Source organism: Danio aesculapii, chromosome 11 (assembly GCF_903798145.1).
Source record: "Danio aesculapii chromosome 11, fDanAes4.1, whole genome shotgun sequence".
NCBI lineage: Eukaryota > Metazoa > Chordata > Actinopteri > Cypriniformes > Danionidae > Danio > Danio aesculapii.
The window spans coordinates 8996958-9015924 of NC_079445.1; the positions used below are offsets into that span (position 1 = coordinate 8996958).

Below are 18967 nucleotides of genomic sequence, written 5' to 3' on the forward strand. Positions count from 1 at the left end.
AAGTCGGCCTACACTGGTTGCAGCAAGAGTGACAAATCTCAGGCCGTAAACTGATGTTCTATTTCAGATGCACTTCAGGCATTCATGCTGCTTCTGACAAAGGACAAATTAACTTGGGTTTTGTCATGCTCAGAGTCATGGTAGCATCTTAAGCCTGATTTATACATCTGTTTCGAGTGATTGTGTACGATGCATACCTTGTGCATAGCCAACTCTGGTAATCACACTTCTGAAATTCTAGTAGGCAGTGGGGTTTCTATATTCCATTATGTCGAGTTTCTTTTGGCAGTGTAAACACCCACGCCACCGGTCCTGGTCTGTTGCCTTTGGCCCTACCAATAACTGTCACAGCTACAGTCTACCGATTATGTTATATTACAGTTTTTCGAAGTCGCTTTGGTACATTTCTCAGATCAGAATTGAAATTTGTAAATCATTAAGTGCATTTCTCAAAACAACACGTCCAAATAGCAAAACACCATGGATTACCTGCAAAAGCCAGTCTCTTGCTCAAAATCCTTAGTTAATCTCTCAAAACTACATTTGTGTGTCAATGAAAATGTCAGTGCCATCAGCAGGACAAGTCCTTGTGTCATTGTGTATAGATAAGTCATATTGCTTAGTCATGTCAGTATAACAATGTACTCTGTCTGGAGGGGTGTTCTGGTGTAAACTATGGCTAATATGTAATTTGTTGACAGATCATGTCATACAGAAAAGAAAACATAGGACAATCTCCTTCATTGGAAAAAGTCAAGATTCACCTGGGAGAAATTTACCAATTGTAGACAGATTTATGAAAAAAGTCTAATGGAAATGTATAGAAAAATGCATTATGACTAAATATTATGACAACTTGTTTAGCCATTTTGCCTGTAAAGACTTATGCTAGGAACTAATGCCTAAATGTTGTGGAGAGAGAGACTATTCAGACAGAAATCAGTACAGGGTGTATGCAGGAATCCTAAAGGAAATTTCAATACCTTTTTAAAGACCTTCTCAGAATATTTTAAGACCTCACTGCCACTTCAATTTCTAATCAGTATCAAACTTTTAATTTAATAGACAGTTGTAGTTAAACAAATGAATGGAGCATAACCGTGCACTAGAACTTGAATAAGCTCGGAAGAAACAAACCTTAAATGGTTAAATTACGCGGTTGTTTTCAGCGACAGGTTTCAGCCACTGTTAAACTCGTCTTTCTCCAACCAGGAGTATGCAAACTTGCATTATCCCATTTTGCCATCTGTTTTGCTATATGGAAGGGCTATTCAATCAGTTTGTCACGGAGGCAAGTTCATGAAAAGCATCCCAAATGAGGGGCCGGAGAGATATGACTTGCAATATGAGTGATGATATAACAGCATATAAGAGCCCATATGTTGTATTTTTGCTCCTTAAGACACCAACGTTGTATTTTTCTACAATGAAATGTTAATATATTGTATTTTGAAACTACATAATATCAGTGCATTGTACAATGTGGCTTTTTTTTTTTTTTACAATAATTTAAATGTTGTATTTCAAAGCACAACAAAAGCAGTGCATTGCTTAAGTAGGCTTCTTCTACATTCAGACACATTCATATGTCAAGTTTTGAACTGCATAATTATGGATGCAACAATTATAGATTTTGGTTGTACGTATAGCAACTGTAATACGTCTAATGTAAATTTAAGCTTTATATTAGGTAAGTATTTAAACAAACTGTTGCTATCATCTGCGTTCATACATACATAATCATTTCAATAATTTGTAATAATTAGTATAGCATATCTTTTGTTTACATTGCACTGAAAGTCACGCACAACTCTCACCGCTACAGTGTGAGATGTTTTCCACTCGGTACGCTTGCGCACACATATTCGCATATATTCCAATATTGGAAATAACGAACTTGCGCGCGAAAAAGACGCGATATGTGATATAAGCTCGGAACTTTAAACTAACGCACAGGTGGCATAACTTTGTTTAGTTGCAGCAGTTTCATTCTGTGCAACAGAAACACGGCATTGAGAAGCCTTTAAGCTTATGTATCCAAATGTTTTCAGCTGCTCGCATCACTCGCTTAATGTCAGGTGACTCACCCTCTGCGCAGCCTTCAACTGCAACTCGTGCTGTATTGAACAGACGCACGTCACTTCATAACTATCGCGGCAGTTTTTCGACTGAGCTAAATTTATTTTTGATGTCTTGTTCACACTATTTGGAGGGACGGAACAAATTGCCTTGTGGGCCGCCAATTGAATAGCCCTGCTCTATGGTTTCCCTACATGTGGAGAGCATCACATTACCTTCACGCGTTTGTCGCAAATTACTTGACATCATCCGGACAGAGGAGCTTGGCCTGATGCACCCGGCCCGAACCAATCAGGGAAAATAAATATATTTATGCTTCTTTAGAGTCAAACACTTGAACAAAAACTAGGACAACGCTTGAAGAAAATTTAAGACCTCATAAAAACGGGATTAAGACTTTTTAATACCTTTTAAGGGCCTTCATTTTCTCATAATTGATTTATCAACTCTTAATACTTTTTAAGACCCCGCGGACACCCTGCAGTATAATGCATTTTGATCAACATGACATAAGCAGCCGAAAAAATAGGAAACATCAGATAATTACACTTAATCATTTGCATAGATGTACAAAAGCATTTGCAACTTGTTCAAAGGAATGAGAAACGTTTTTTGATGCGCACAACTGACACCGTGATGGGAAGATTGAACAGGTAGTTTTGAGAATTTCAATTCTGATCTGAGAAATGGACCAAAGTGACTGAGAAAAACTAATATGAGAGAGGCTTGATGAATCAGGGAACAATATGCAATAGTCCAGTCTAAAGACCAGTCAGAAAGTGATTGTGGAAAGTATACGTGTGAACCTACACTGGTTCAGTTCGGTTATCATGCCTTCGATTCAATTCCACATCTCGGTGCATTGACGATGCTTTCCATACACAATTATATATTTTTTCTTCACAACACAAGAATCCTTGTATTAAAATGAAAAAAATATGCGCTCAACGAAAACGCCTGTGATTGGCTCTAACGCTCTGGCACTGTTCACCGATGAGTGGCACTGATAAATGGCAGCAGTGATCACAGCTGATCCATGATAGACGCGGAGGAGAAAACTTGCAAAGGTCGAGAGAGTAACAGGGCATACGCATTCAATTGTGCAGAGTTTTAGAGTTTTTAAAGTGTTTTAATTACTCACGCTTGCCTCCCTCACCATAGTAAGCTACCGCAATATAGCACATATGAGACGCCAGTAAATGACGTCAGTACGTAATATCCGGTTATGATCCATTACTGAACGAATACCGAATTGTCCATGTCTGCATCCAAAAAACAATACATTTTGACACCCCTAGTGGAAAGCCATGGTTTTATTTTCAAAAGCTTCATCAGCATTTCCAAACTAAGCTAATGTCTTTAGCATTCTTAAAACATTCAGTTCTTGTGGGTTGAAGGTGAGTAGGGGTGCTCCAGGGACATAATCATAACACAACCTCTGACTGTATCTCAACATTAGGTAATGTTTCTCCTCTACTTTGGCCCTATTGCCTTGTATTGAGACAACTGGTGGTCAACTGGACCACATGTAGATGAAGAAAACCTTTCCGTTTACATCTGTTCTCTGAATCTTGTGAAATAAGCTTGCAAATTTACATATAAACAAAAAATAAATTAGATAACAAGAAACAACAGAGCAAGTAGCAGCTTTCAGCAGGTTTATGTTGGAATGGCTGCTCCTTGTGGCTCCTATGACACTGCCAATACAACCTGATCAAGCATATTTTCAAGTACTTTTGGAAGTGGACAAGCTCGAAATATATCAGTATCTATTTGGGAAAAAATAATCCACTTCTCGCTAGAAAACTGCATTAATATAAAGAGCATCAGGTGCTGACAATATTAAAGGTTTTGACTTTACCTGGCCAGCATTAGATTGGCATTGGGGTTGTTGGTTCCTGGACCTGTGGGGCTCCATTTGATAGTATAGATTTCTTTGCTGTGAGCTTGCAAATCATGAACACAAGTGTCCTGTTTCATACTCCAAATCTAAGACATGGAAAGTAGCACTGATTTAGACCACCAGAACAGACTGACTTATATTATCACAACATGCAAACAACATCCAATTTATGAATATAGTGATGCTACCTTCAGAGTCATGTCATCAGAACACGACGCCAACAGGTTACCAGTCGGATCCCATTTGATTGCATTAACTTCATTCTGAGGAAAGAGAAATAAAAAGTTTGATATCTCTCTGTTTTTGGCAGACTGTAGTTGTAGGAAACAGCAGGAACACAGGACGAGCAGATGCATCTTACTGTGTGTCCTTGAAATGTCTTTATGGGTCGGTCCTGGCCCAGTTTGCACACATGAATGCACATGTCTGTGCTACAGGAGGCAAACGTGTTGTTACTCTGCCAATCCACATCTAGAGCGGGTGCTAGAGAGAGAGAGAGACAAAAGGTTACAGCATGTTCACAGTATCAGTGAACTATTAGTAACTATACAAGTGGAATTTGGAAAAACCTGAATGAAACGGGAACTGCTGTTTGGCCTCCCCTGTGTGAGCGTCCCAAATGATTGTTGTCTGAAGAAAAAAAGGGAAATATTAAATCATATGCAACAAGCTGATCTTTAGATTTAAAGGTGACATCAGCTTTTACATCAGTGTTATATGCTGGAGGAATTATTAATTGAAATAAAGTCTTTGCAGAAAGTAGATGTTTTTTTAACCAACAATTTATTTTTTATTTCCTGAAACTTGTGATCCAGTTTAGGGCTGCACGATTTGGAGAAAAAAAATCTAATTGTGATTTATCTGATCAAAATTGTGATTTGCCATTTAAAATATGATTTACTATAATTTCATAAAAGAGCTGCAGGTTTGGTGTGGTGGTTTTAACAGCACTAAAGAAAGACCAAGCATAATCACAAAGTACGATACACTATGCTACTCTTTATTTAAAACCATTTTTTCCAATAAATTTATCAGTTGTCATTGTCATTGTTGAGCAAATTAAGAAAATAACTACAGTATTTTAAATTCAATTGAATAAATGATATCAGGGTATATACAGCAATCAGCCATCACAGTGGCGCAGTGATATCAGGGTATATACAGCAATCAGCCATCACAGTGGCGCAGTGGGTAGCACGATCGCCTCACAGCAAGAAGATTGCTGGTTCGAGCCTCGGCTGGGTCAGTTGGCATTTCTGTGTTTTAAAGAAGTTTGCATGTTCTCCCCGTGATCGCGTGGGTTTCCTCAGGGTGCTCCGGTTTCTCCCACAGCCCAAACACATGCGCTATAGGTGAATTGAGTTGGTTAAATTGTCCGTAGTGTATGTGTGTGAATGAGACTGTATGGATGTTTTCCAGTGATGGGTTGCAGCTGGAAGGGCATCCGCTGCATAAAACATATGCTGGATAAGTTGGCAGTTCATTCCACTGTGGTGACCCCAGATTAATAAAGTGACTAAGCCAAAAAAAATGAATGAATGAATATATACAGCAATCAGAGAGTAAAATATAATACTTTTTAAAACCTTTTAAAGACTCTTTCCATACATTTTAAGACCTTGTTGCCACTTTAGTATTCAACAGGAGCATTGGCGACAATTTAACTTAATGTATTTACTGAATACTGATTGTGAGAAACTAATCCTAAACTAAAACATTATCCATAGACTGAATAAAAATGCTAATCCACTAGGTGGTGCCTTTACAACAGCAGGAATAACGGTGTTGCCTTAGTTACTGCAGTTAACAAAGCAGCATGATGTCTAATCTAGCAGGGTTTTATGGGTTCCATAAACTACACAGCATCTTAATAATCGCAGATTAAATTCAGGCAAACTTTAGCAAACCGATACAAAATGTAATATCTTATTAAAAATTATTTATTATATATATATATATATATTATATATTTATATATAATATTATTATTATAAAAATTATTAATATTAAAAAAGCAATTAATTTTAAAATAATTTTTAAGGGATTTAAATTTCTCTAGAATGATACATCTACTTTAAATCCTTTTTAAGACCGCAAGAATATATATATATATATATATATATATATATATATATATATATATATATATATATATATATATATATATATATTTAAAACCTTTACATTTAGATTGTTACATTTTTCATATTAATTTCATGACATTTACAGTGCATTGACAATCCTTTCCATAACCAACTTTAGATTTTACTTTATAACACAAGAATTCTTGTATTAAATATATTTATATTATTTGTAATACGATTTTGTCCTTTAATACCAGCAGTCAGATATATGAACTGTACCTTTAATTTTACCTGCTCAAAGAAAACAATATTTGAACGTATCAAACAAAACTCAAGTACAAGCACAGTGCCATGATGACACAGAGCAGTTATAGCAAGTAAATAAATGTAAATATTATCCCGCTTGCTTGCTTTTTGAGCATTGTCGAGTGGGTTTTTAAACACCTGTGACCTGTGGTCATTGTGTTCCTGCACCCAACAGAAAGGGATGCAATTGGCTCTAACGGTTTGCGCGACTCTGGCGTTATTCACCGATGGATGACATGGATACGGATAAACCACAGTTAGCTAACGTTACAGTCTATTCACAGCTGATCCATAATAGACGCGGTGGAGTAAACTCACGCCTCAGAGTGACACTTGTGTGTGTGTGCATCCACAAGAATCTCTGTAACAGCCGAGAGAGGAGAGGAAACGTTACCTCACGCAAGCAGGTCAAAGTTCCACACTCAGAGAGAGAAGCAAAGCAGAGATGAAGTTTAGAGCTTTCATTTTCTCCATTGCAGTGAAATAGGTGCTCGTGGGTTCTGCTGTAACAGTTGTCTGCTTTTTAAGTAATGTTAGTTGGGTGGTTTTAATATCTTGTGCTGGCCTCCCTCGCCATTGTAATAATCGAAATAATCACAGCTTTTGTTATTTAAAAATCGCACCTTTTTAAATCGCGATTTCGGTTTAAAATCGGTAAATCGTGCAGATCTAATCCAGTTGACCAAAATGCATCTCAATACAAGGCAACAGGGCCAAAGTACAAGAGAAAAACGACCTAATGCTGAGATACACTTACTGAAAAAAGGAAGCTAATTATTCCAGCCATTTTAAATAAAGGTGAAATGCTAAACTAAATTAAAGAAATAAATTAAAAAATATTATGTGGATCTTTAAAAAAAAACTAAGTTTAAAAGTCATGTAATTTTACATATCAGCAAAAACTATAATAGTATATCAACCATACTTTAATTAAAACACATGATCAGGGTCATGACATTATAGATTTTTTTGGTCGATTCCTCTTACCTTATCAACACCGGCACTGAGGATAAAGTTTCCTTTTTTGTTCCACTTTAATGCGAATATTGGACCTTTATGTTGACCCAGGGTGCTGGCCAGATTACCTATGAATAAACAGTTGTCATTTATTAAATGGAATTTCGTTGACAGAAAAGCATGTTGGAGAGGAAAAGAAAAAACTGTTTGCTTACCATCTTTAGTCCATATTCTTGCAAAGCCGTCATAGGAGCCTGTGGCTAATAGTGTACCTTCACTCTGGAAAACACAAGGGGAAGAGACATGAGTCTTTGAAAACACCCTGAGATTTACAAACAGTCAGAGCTGAACTCACGTTCCAGTCTAACGATGTGACGTCTTTGTTGCTGGGCACGTCTTGGCCACCTTCCCGTATGCAGTGCCTCAGGACGAGCTGTGTGGAGCTACTACTGCTGTTCTCACTCAGATTCCAGATACGTGCCGTCGAGTCTCCTGACCTGTGGGCAGACAGATTATTAGACAAGTGATTTCACGAACTCCCCTTTTCACAACTCGATGTAGGATTGATTCTGATTGGACGATTGTTGTGATAGTGCTATAAAAACATCCAAAAGTGAAAGTTATCAGTCGCAGTTCTCTGACATGCGCACATTATATTATATACCCAGTGCATCCCACAGACATACAAATATTGGTAAATCTGAAAATATAAGGCAGTGTTTCCCAACCCTGTTCCTGAAGGCACACCAACAGTACACGTTTTCAACCTCTTCCTAATCAAACACACTTGAATCAACTCATCAGAACATTAGAAGAGACTCCAAATCCTGAAACTAATGGATCAGATAAGGGAGACATCCAAAATATGAACTGTTGGTGTGGCTCAGGAACAGGGTTGGAAACACAGATCTAAGGTATGTTAAAATCCCAGAATGAAGCGGTATTACAACTCATTCTTAATCATGGTGAACAGTAGGCATGATCTCACTGCAGAAATTACACTTGTGCTTCATTTTAAAATGACACCTGTTAACAACTCACAAAATGTAAGACTTGCTGGTCTGATTTAAGAAACCTTAATTTAGGCTATTTAAGACTTTCAGATTGTCGAAGATTTTCACTATTTCAAGTTAGTAAGTATTAGCTGACATATAGGGCCCTATCATACAACCTGCGCAATGTGGTGCAAGGCGCGACGCAATTGTTGTTTGCTAGTTTCAGCTTTGCGCAAGAGTCGTTTTGACGTTTTGCGCCACGCTGTTTAAATAGCAAGTGCATTTGCGCTCATATGTGCGCCCACACGCGTTCTGATCTAAAAAAAGGAGCCGTGTTGAGGCGCATTGCTGGACCAGAACAAAGCCGGTCTATTGTCCAGTACAGATCGCGTTAGTTATGCGCCTCGCTTACACATTGCTTAATACAAACAGAATGTACAACAATACACAAATATCTTTACATATGAAAAAGAATTAAAATATTAAGGATATATATAGGATATAAATATATAGGATTAAAATATTACAAAACATATTATTTTCTAGCCTACATAAATACAAAAACCATACTTCCATGCCTTCTTGATCTCGGGGGGGGGGCTTTTTCAGTTCATTCAAAACAATTTGCTTTTGTATAATGTTATTATTATTAGCAGTATTATTTATTATATGCATATTTATATTTGTTTTATTAAAAACAAGCTTAGATTTACCCACCTGTCAGGTTTTAGACCATATGGGGCATAGCATGTGTATTAGGATATAACTCAGTTGTTTGACCACACTTCGTTATTATTGTTCATTTATTCGTTTTCTGGAGATTAGAACAGAATTTAGAAATAATTTTGAAACAAATCTTTGCGCTTAACAAACAAAATTAATTATTTACAGGCTAATGGATGTCTGTGCGTACAACATGTTTCCCGATCCACGAGAGTGAAAGCGAAAGTAAATAATGAGGAGGCTCATCTCTCATTCTCGCGCTGTAGATGCTCTATTTTACTGTTTTCTCTCTAGTGAAGGGTTAAGTTTTTACACTTACAAAGTCCATCATGTAAATAGCAAATGCGCTATGGCACGCCGCAACTGACTCTTAAAGGAAATGGGAGATGAAACTCTAATTGGTTTATTCTCAAAACACACCTATAACTCATTAAGAGAATAAGCTCAACCCTTTTAGACCATGCGCCATAAGATTTTTCCATCCTTATATTAGCAAAAGTGGATTCTGACATGCCCTTAATGCGTTTGCGCCCTGCGCTTTGCACTTTGCGCATGGATCATCAAAATAGAGCCCATACAGTTTATTCACACATGGAACATCTCTCCTTCTCTAAAATGACAAAAGCCTGCCATCAGCGACTCAAGCCTACGATACATTTTGGAATTTGCAATACAAAAACATGTTATGGACAAATCGAGTTATTAACATATTCTTATTAAATGACATCTTATTTACATTATGGGATGTTTTTTATAAGTTGTTTACATTTTAAGACTTTTTATTTAAAAAAAAATGTTACACATATACTGTTTGCTATATGGAATGCAAAAACTTTGAAGCTCAATATCTCAAAATCACTCAGAACGCAGATCGAACCTTATAAATCCAAGGTGACGAAATGTCTTGACCTATGGTATCTATAGTATTAAAGAATTCATTCATTCATTCATTTTCTTTTTGGCTTAGTCTTTATTAATCTGGGGTCGCCACAGCAGAATGAACCGCCAACTTATCCAGCACGTTTTTACGCAGCGGATGCCTTTCCAGCCGCAACCCATTTCTGGGAAACATCCACACACACTCATACACTACGGACAGTTTAGCCTACCCAATTCACCAGCACTGCATGTCTTTGGACTGTGGGGGAAAGCGGAGCAGAACATGCAAACTCCACACAGAAACGGCAACTGACCCAGCCGAGGCTCGAACCAGCGACCTTCTTGCTGTGAGGCGACATCACTACCAACTGCGCCACTTCATCGCCAGTATTAAAGAGTCTAATAGTTAATTATATATAGAACCCCTCTCCATGTTATATTTACAGTGTCACTGACATCATGAAGTGAATTATTACAAGAACATTGTTAAAGGCGTAATTACCATATTGGAGTGCATCATTTTCTAAGTCAATCAATACTCAAACAATCCTGATTTGTTTGTAATGTTTCCTATTTTTTGTTGCTGCAGTGCCAAAACAAACTTCTGTAGCCCTATTAAAGCTTGACAGAAATGTTTAAGTGTAACCTGGAGTTCTCCATTTAAAAAGGTTCTTATTCGATCCAGGTATCGAATCAGTGCATCCCTGCTGTGTACATGTAGTGTGCATGAACAGGCTGATGGGAACCAAAAATGTCCTGGTTTAGCTTACCCAGAGGCGAGCAGGTCACTGACGGGGTTCCATGCGCAGATGAAGACCTCTGACTCGTGACCTCTGAGCACCATGGCTTTATTCTGAGGGATCTCCACATCCACGTCCACCTCCATCATGTCTGCATGGTTATCTGTACAGGCAGACGTCATATGCATCATTAATTGTGGTGTTTAAAAAATAATTTGTTACTCACTGTATTTAAATTACTTTGTCTGAAAAGTAAATTAGTAACTTACTCAGTAAGTAACTTGACACAATACTAAAACTCTACATAGATCCCAATAAAAATTAAACACTCAATCCTTTTAGCTTTGGTTTTAAAACTAAACTAACAATTAAATATGTAATGTAATGGCACAATATTTCATACAGATATTAACATTTTATAACATTTCATTGTTTCTTGAGCATTTACCGTAGTCGGATTGGATAATGCAAAATATCTGAATAACATATATATATATATATATATATATATATATATATATATATATATAGAATAACTGTGGTTATCTGAAAGTATACCATGTATTGTCATGAACTAAATTCTCAATTTTTTTTCTCAATCATATGCAATTGGTTTGACAAACATAGTCTTCTTAAGTTATTATCATTTATACAACTTTTGTATAACAAAACACTAAAATTAAAGGTACAATTCATTAATCTGCATTGATTTATACAAACCTGTTGAATTTATGTAAAGTATTTAAACAAGCATAATTAAATATAATTAAATGACCTAAAAAATGCCATAATAAGCCTAAAAAAAGTCAAATTAAATTCAAAGTAAGATTAAAAATTACAGTGATTTTGTTACTAATTATACCAAACACTGATTAAGTTGTGTGCGTGAAAGATGTAGATGTCAGAGTATTATGCAACTTCTGCAAAAAAGAAGAGTGTTGTGTACAATGTTAAACAGCAGAATAGAGCTGACTCACTAGGTAAGGCGTGAGCACCGTTCTCCTCTCCGTTTGCGGTGTTTTCTCCGTTTTTGGCATTCCCCTGCATGTTAGCGCTGGTTGCTGATGGCGCTGCGGCGGCCTGCTGCTGGGCCAGTTTGTCTCTGTACGCCTGCTGCCGGGTCTGTACCACATCGGGCATCACCGCGTCAATCAATGACAGAGATTCGATTGGCCGCCCATCGAACAGAGTGCCGTCCTGCAGACAGAAGTCAAAGAGTCAGACATGCTGATGAATTTCAAGAAAATCTCTCCTTCACCACAACCAAAAGGGTCAAATGAGACGTCCAAGTTTTGGTGTCTGCATCATATTAAATTTATAATAAAGGCTAATATAAGAAATTTATTTTTCAAATAATTTGTGTGGGGGAGAAAAATCTAATAAACATTTTGTGTAATATTTCATAATAATAAATATTTTCATAATATTTAATAATATTGAAGACAAAAGGGTCACACTTCGTGGTTTGCAGGACATTGGTAACGTATAAAGAATTAAAATTATAATGAATTATTATTTTGTGGCCTGACTGTTATCCTTAAAGTACGAGTGAGTGAGTGAGTGTCATCAAATGATTCTTGACATAAATATGCCTGACAATATTTTATTATATATTATATTTTTGTTCATTACTCAAATATTATATATAACATTTGGTACAAAACCTTTCAGTAAATAATGCTAAAATGGTCATAATAGTAAATTAATTAGTAATTAAAAATAAAATTCCAATGAATACGAAAACCCCAAAACAAAATAAAAATCAAATCTATTTAAAATGTTACAGATTAGATGCTTGAAAGCCCTTTTTTATCTTTGACCCAGAATTAGAATTTTATACTATGGATTATGACAATAAAACATATCGCCTTATTAACACTAATACTTTTAATTAGACATTAGTTAAACGCTATTTAGAAGCCATAATAAAATAATTCAAAAATCTAATAGTTATCGTTTAGGGGTCACATTTACAGTTAAAGTTAAAATGATTAGCCCTCCTGTGAATTAGTTATCAAATTCTCCCAAATGATGTATAAACAGAGCAAGGAAATTTTCACAGTATTTCCTACAATATTTAATATATTTTATTTTGGTTATAATAAAATCAGTAAAATTGTGTATTTTATTATCTATACTCAATATAACTAGCTCTTTAGGCAATTTTTTTTACAATCATCTACAGAACAAACCATTATTAAACAATTACTAATTACTAGGGCCAGACAGAATCTGCGAACATTTTTTGCTATATCTGCAGAGAATTATGTAAAGAATATGTTGATTTATGCGGAATCATTTTAGAAGTATCATAACTAAAAACCTCACATATGCAATAATAAATAATACTTTTTAAACTTGTATTTAACGTTTTCAATGCAAATCCAATTAGATCTACCTAATTGGTAAATAAAGCAAGTCTCTCATATAATATATCTACATAAAGAGAGAAAATATTGCTTACAAACTACATTGTAAATGAATCATATGAACATTTTAATATTACTATTATTATAAAACACAATAATATTAATTAAATAATTATTTTTTAATGGAATAAATATAAATTTACACACATTTACACAAACACATAGACATAATGATGGGTTAAAAATCTGCAGATTTCAGCACGCACAGATTTCGTATGGGCCTACTAATTACAATAACTTGCCTAATTAAGATAGTTAAGCTTTATAAATGTCACTTGAAGCTGAATACTAGTATCTTGAAAAATATCTAGTATAATATTATGTACTGTCATCAGGGCAAAGATAGAATAAATCAGTTATTAAAACTATTATGTTTAGAAATGTGTCCAAAAATCTTCTTTTCATTAAACAGAAATTAAGGGAAAAATATACAGGGGGCTAATAATTCAGGAGAGCAAATAATTCTGACTTCAACTGTATGTCAGATTTGATTAAGGTTGGCTAAGTGAATATTACATATAAATTTGTCCAGTTTATGATAGTAATAGTATATCAGCTACCTTATAAGGACATTTCTCATTTTTATTTAATGTGCTAAAATAAAAAATAGATGTAATAAAAACTTTATATGTTGAAATATTTTCATTTACTTTTCAAAATTGAAAACGATTTTTTTATGAATTTTAATAAAAAATCTCCAGGCACGTTGTGAGATTCAGCATAAAAATATAAACAATAAAATAATTAGTAATCATAACTATTTTAATGAAGTAATTAAATTCAGATGCCCTAAATGATGTTGTAAATAAAGCTGCGCGGTCACCTCATTGATGCTGACTTCAGCCTCCACGTACTGCAGGCCCTTCTGAATGATGGAGATCAGGGCAGCAGGGGGGCACCAGGGCGCCGTTGATGTTCGACTGGCTGATGTGGCTCTCAATGCCGAATGTGAAGGCCGAGTGGGAAAACCCTGCCAGAGGGAATGATAAACACTTCAGTGTGACGCTTGCTGGATCAACTTTCTCTCCTGCTCACAGCTCCACAGAGCGTATCATGTGTGCTCCTTTAAAACAACGCCCTGACTGTGAACAGCCATAGAGTTGTACTGTAATCAATGCTGATGGGGGCTTGTGAATCAAAAGGAATGGGTGTCAATCGGATATGAAAACATTTTGGTGGGTTTTTTTAGTATTAACAACCACTTGATCATTCTTAATGTGATAGTTCACCAGTATTTACATAACCTTTTCATATTCCAAAATGATTTGAGTTGGTGATTGAGTTCTGTTGGTCACTACAAAAGATGTTTTGAAGAATGTTGAAGAAAGTTACGCATTTACTTAGTGCAAAATGTCTGACGTTTGGTCATTATACAAAATTATGCTTACAGGATTATAAAAATAACATTTGAGATGACAACGATTAACTGGTTAGTCTAGTTCTCCAATTGCGTCCTCTGTTGAGGCAAAATCAGATAACATTTTTGAAGAATTTATTCACTAAATGTTTTTACAACACAGTTTTTATTATTAATATTTTTAATGTGATATTCTGAAGTATATATACATAGCTACTGATTTCAATATTATGTTTTCCTCGTATGTAAGCCAACATTCTTCTAAATATCTTCTTTTATGTTAAACAGAAACTCGTTAAGGTTTAGAACCACTTAAGGGTTATTATTATTATTATTATTATTATTATTAGTGTTAATATTTAATTTTAAGGAGAGACTTTTTTTGTAAAATGGTGGTGATTTGTGTGATAGCGCCACCTACCTGACTCCTGCAGGTATCTATACACCAGGAAGTTGACCTCATCGCTGCTAATACTCATCTTCACACTTGCTTACACCATGAGGTCAGCACACAGGACACTAGCCTGAGAGAAAAAGAGGACAAAAACAATCTCAGAAAGGGAATGACACTAAAAGCGTCAACAGAAGAGGTATGGATATTGCCAGGCTTTCTGCTTTCCACTCAGGGGACTCTGAGTGTGTATAAAAAGCCTCTTTTTTTTTACAGTGCAATAAGGGGGTAAAAGCTCTCTTTGTCAGCAGGAACCTGAGTGTGTAGTGTGCTGCCAGAGGTTACCAAGGGCTTCACAGCCCTGCATGGCTGAATAACAAGTTGTAGTTCCAAAAGTGTCCATTATACTATGGGGGCGCTGTTGCACCAAACTGAACTGCAGAACAACAACAAAAAAAAAGCATCTGCCACTGAAAATGTTTACATGAGGGTTACTACAAAATACTTGTGTTTACTTGAGTTTGTGACTCAGATTCAATGTGACTGGCCTCACAGAGCTGCCAAAATGTCAGTTCACACTTTGAGATGCATTTACGTTTTTAGCAGAGGAGGGTTTAGGTGAAATTAAAACTGACCTAGATTTGACACTGCTTTTTTACATGGTTAAACTGTTCACTTTATTTTGATATAAAGGGAACAATTAACACATTTCATTCCCAAGGACACTGTTCTGTTTATGTGCTGAATTTCTTCAAATAGCATGCTCTATATTTAGCCAACTTATTAACTTATTTCAAGATGTCTGACTTAGCAGTAGAAAATCATGGCAAAACATGTAAAACACTTAATTTCTCAGATACAAAATACAGCAGGACTCATTTTTTCTGTACAAAAAGGCAGCAAAGCTACAATAAATGCATTGTTTAGATGTATGAAAGCCCTTTTAATGGTTTACCTAAAATAAGATATTTTTATTTAGCATTATATAAATTAAACAGATTTTTAAAAATCACTGAAACGTTTAACAATACAGCAATTATATTTTATTAGTTGTAACAATACATTAATTAAAATGTAACATTACAAAATACTTACAGCTGCTAAAACAAGATGCACTTTATATTTTTAGCTTTAAGGTAAAGGATTTTATCTAAAAACCCAAATTCATACAGACTGTCGGGGACCGTCGTTCATCTTAAGATGTCACAAATTAAGATATTTTAGATGAAATCCAGGAGCTCTCTAACACTGACCCAGCAAGGGTTCAGAAAAGGAACCAAAAACACTGTCAAAACATTCCATCATACTTCAGTGGTTCAACTGTAATCATAGGGAGCTCTAAGAATACTTGTGCGCTCCAAAAACAAAACAATTTTGTTCGCCAATGTTTTCCTTTCCTCGTCAGATCGTCAGGGTTTACGTTTACTATAAGCAATATAGCGTATTGCCATTAGGGTAAGCAGCACAATGCACAAGTATATATTTGCCTGTAGTAAACAAATACTCGGGCTAGACATGGTTGAAGCAAGGAGACAAGTTTTATTGGTACAGAAAAATGTTCTAGGAGCTTTGTATAATTACACGGAAAGTCACATGGAATGTTTTGACAATTGTTTGTTTGCTTTTTATGAACTTTGAATGCCTTGGTTACGGTCTACGGTGAATGAGTGAGCTCTTGGATTTCATCTAGTGGACTGTTTTCACTGAGTGTACAGTACAGTTCGGTTTATTTCCATTGTCAAAAGGTATCAAAAAGCAAACCATACCATACCATGTTTTGGGTACCCTTTCCAAAGGGTACCAAGCACAACAAAAGGGTACCAGAAGGCAGAGCTAGACATGCAGCTGAACGATGTTGGTTTACAGAAAAACGTCACTAGCGCGTGCACAAGCCAGGAGAATGAAAACAAAGGAAGCGCCTTTTTTAAATACACAGCCGAGATATTACATCGTAATAATATATACATATAATAACAAGCCATGGTCGACCCGAGCTCAAACAAACCTGGTCTTCGTCTTGATGAACAGCCACAAAACCATTTAAGACAAACATAATCTGCCGTGTGTCCTGTTGTTGTTTACGAGGCGTCTAAAAGTACTGTATGTTTTCATATATGTTTTTATGTATAATCGAAAACGTTAAAGAACTATTTTGCATTATCTGCAGTTATAATCAAATCATGTTCATAGAAAGGTTAGTTATTAACATTTATACACAAGTAGGCATGTTTATGTGTATAAAGCATCCGTTTTGTATATGTAAACGACCTGTATAGCTTTACTTAGACATTTCCTCGAGCGAGAATGACATCGACTTTTTTTCGGTCCTACACCATGCCCACCAAAAGGGTACCATTTGGCAGTGGAGACACAAGCCTGATAAAGGTGATTTGTACCGTATCGTACCATACCAAACTGTACTATTCTGTAGTAATGGGGCATAAAACAACTTTCTGTTCAGAACATGAACAACTGTACAATAATTACTAACAGAATTTTCATATTTGTGTGATCCAATCCTGTAAAATTGAACCTAGATTTGGTCAATTGTTTGCTTTATTATGAACAAACCATATATTATTCACAAGAAACTGGTCAACTTTAAGGTGGTTTATTCATGTAACATGCTCTATATTACTATATCTGCTCAGCATTCGGACTTCTTCCAAAAAACAGCATCACCAAGCACAAACATATTTTCAGTTCCACATCGAAATGCTGCGTAACCACAAGTGGGCTAATTCTAAAAAAAGTGACCCATTTCCTGGCGACCTCTGTGTCTGCCACTCCAGATCACATCCTCATTTATATAGAGAAGTGAAGTGGAAAGTGTTTCCCTGTTGCAGTCAAAGGATGTGGTTTGTTTGCGAGAAGGATAGCTTGCCGTCTCCTCAGTTCTCGCTTGTTTTTGAGAGGTGAGGTTTTGTTCTATTTCTAAACTGTGCCACCATGTGATGTAACACCTACCTGCTCTCTCCTAAAGCTCGTTTTTGACTAACATTTAGCCTCAAACATTGGAGCCGGCCGTCTTGCATTCCCTTCATAAATTATGCAAAAGCATGCAAATAGGAGCACATCATCAAAAGGCAGCATCAGAGCCAATCAGATAACAGAGCCACTGCAGCGTCCAATCAAATCAGGCAGAACGGTGCCACCGGATCGATGCGTTTTATCTCACAGCATAGCCAAATTAAATCCCTGCAACAGTGCAGAGTGCTCATCTATATTATCGAGCGGCTGAGTCGATACCAAGGAGGACCAATAAATCAGTCCCGCTCTTCAGGACCACCAAGCCTGTAAAACAGAGCAGGGAACTCCAGGCATTTACAGTCAGCAACATTAGTTCAAGTAAAGAAACCACGGGTGGGGAAATTCCCTCATAGATGTGACACAGAAAGAGCTTTTATCGAAGCGGGTCACGGCAAACAGGGACCGCCGTGAGATATATCGCCATCTGCGCCTCGTAAATCGCCATCGGGAATGCAAATATCATGATGCGTCCTCTGGCTTGGACGACATTTTGGTGCACTTGAGGATGCTTGGTGTGTAGAGTAATCTTCATTGTGTAATCAAAGGCGGTGTGAGTTGCATAACAGTGGAATGAAGGCACGCACACGGGGTGAGGGAGTTTGTACTGTGTTATTCAAGGCTGAAGGGGGAAGTCTGACAGGAAATGCTATTTAACTGGTTTGGGTGAAAGGTGTGACGGATGACTATCGGGTTACAAACTGATAACAGGCCACTTCATAGGGATTATGTCAAAAGAGGCCAGAAGGAGGGTTTACAAATCTAGCCATTTGCCTGCTGCTCAAGACTGTGATTAGGCACACGTTGCAATAAATAGAAAAGGTGTAACGATTCTTGTTTTAAAAATAGTATCAGTGTTTGTACTTCATTCTAACTAAAAATGAGAATGCGATATGGTCCAGTGTTATTTTTAAATCAAAAAGACTGTATTGTAATGATAAATATGTAATTTAATGTACAGCACTGTGAGTAGTTTGTAATGTGTTTTCAGTGCTTCAGAGAAGATTGTTCACATTAACTGACTCACACAAACTCCTTTGTTAGTGCTGTGAGTTTTAGTCGCTTAAAATGTGCAATCGAAAAAATATAATATACCT

General features: G+C 36.3%; 1 protein-coding gene across 1 annotated transcript in view; it reads right to left on the bottom strand.

The window, feature by feature from the left end:
• Positions 1-18967, bottom strand: part of tbl1xr1a (TBL1X/Y related 1a) — a 104307-nt gene that overhangs the window by 5480 nt on the left and 79860 nt on the right. The window contains 12 exon segments of the mRNA XM_056467977.1: positions 3941-4068; positions 4171-4245; positions 4344-4465; positions 4552-4612; positions 7360-7457; positions 7545-7608; positions 7685-7826; positions 10697-10829; positions 11644-11863; positions 13919-13990; positions 13992-14065; positions 14874-14976. Of these exon segments, the coding sequence (XP_056323952.1) occupies positions 3941-4068; positions 4171-4245; positions 4344-4465; positions 4552-4612; positions 7360-7457; positions 7545-7608; positions 7685-7826; positions 10697-10829; positions 11644-11863; positions 13919-13990; positions 13992-14065; positions 14874-14931 (1247 nt within the window). The 5' untranslated portion in view covers positions 14932-14976.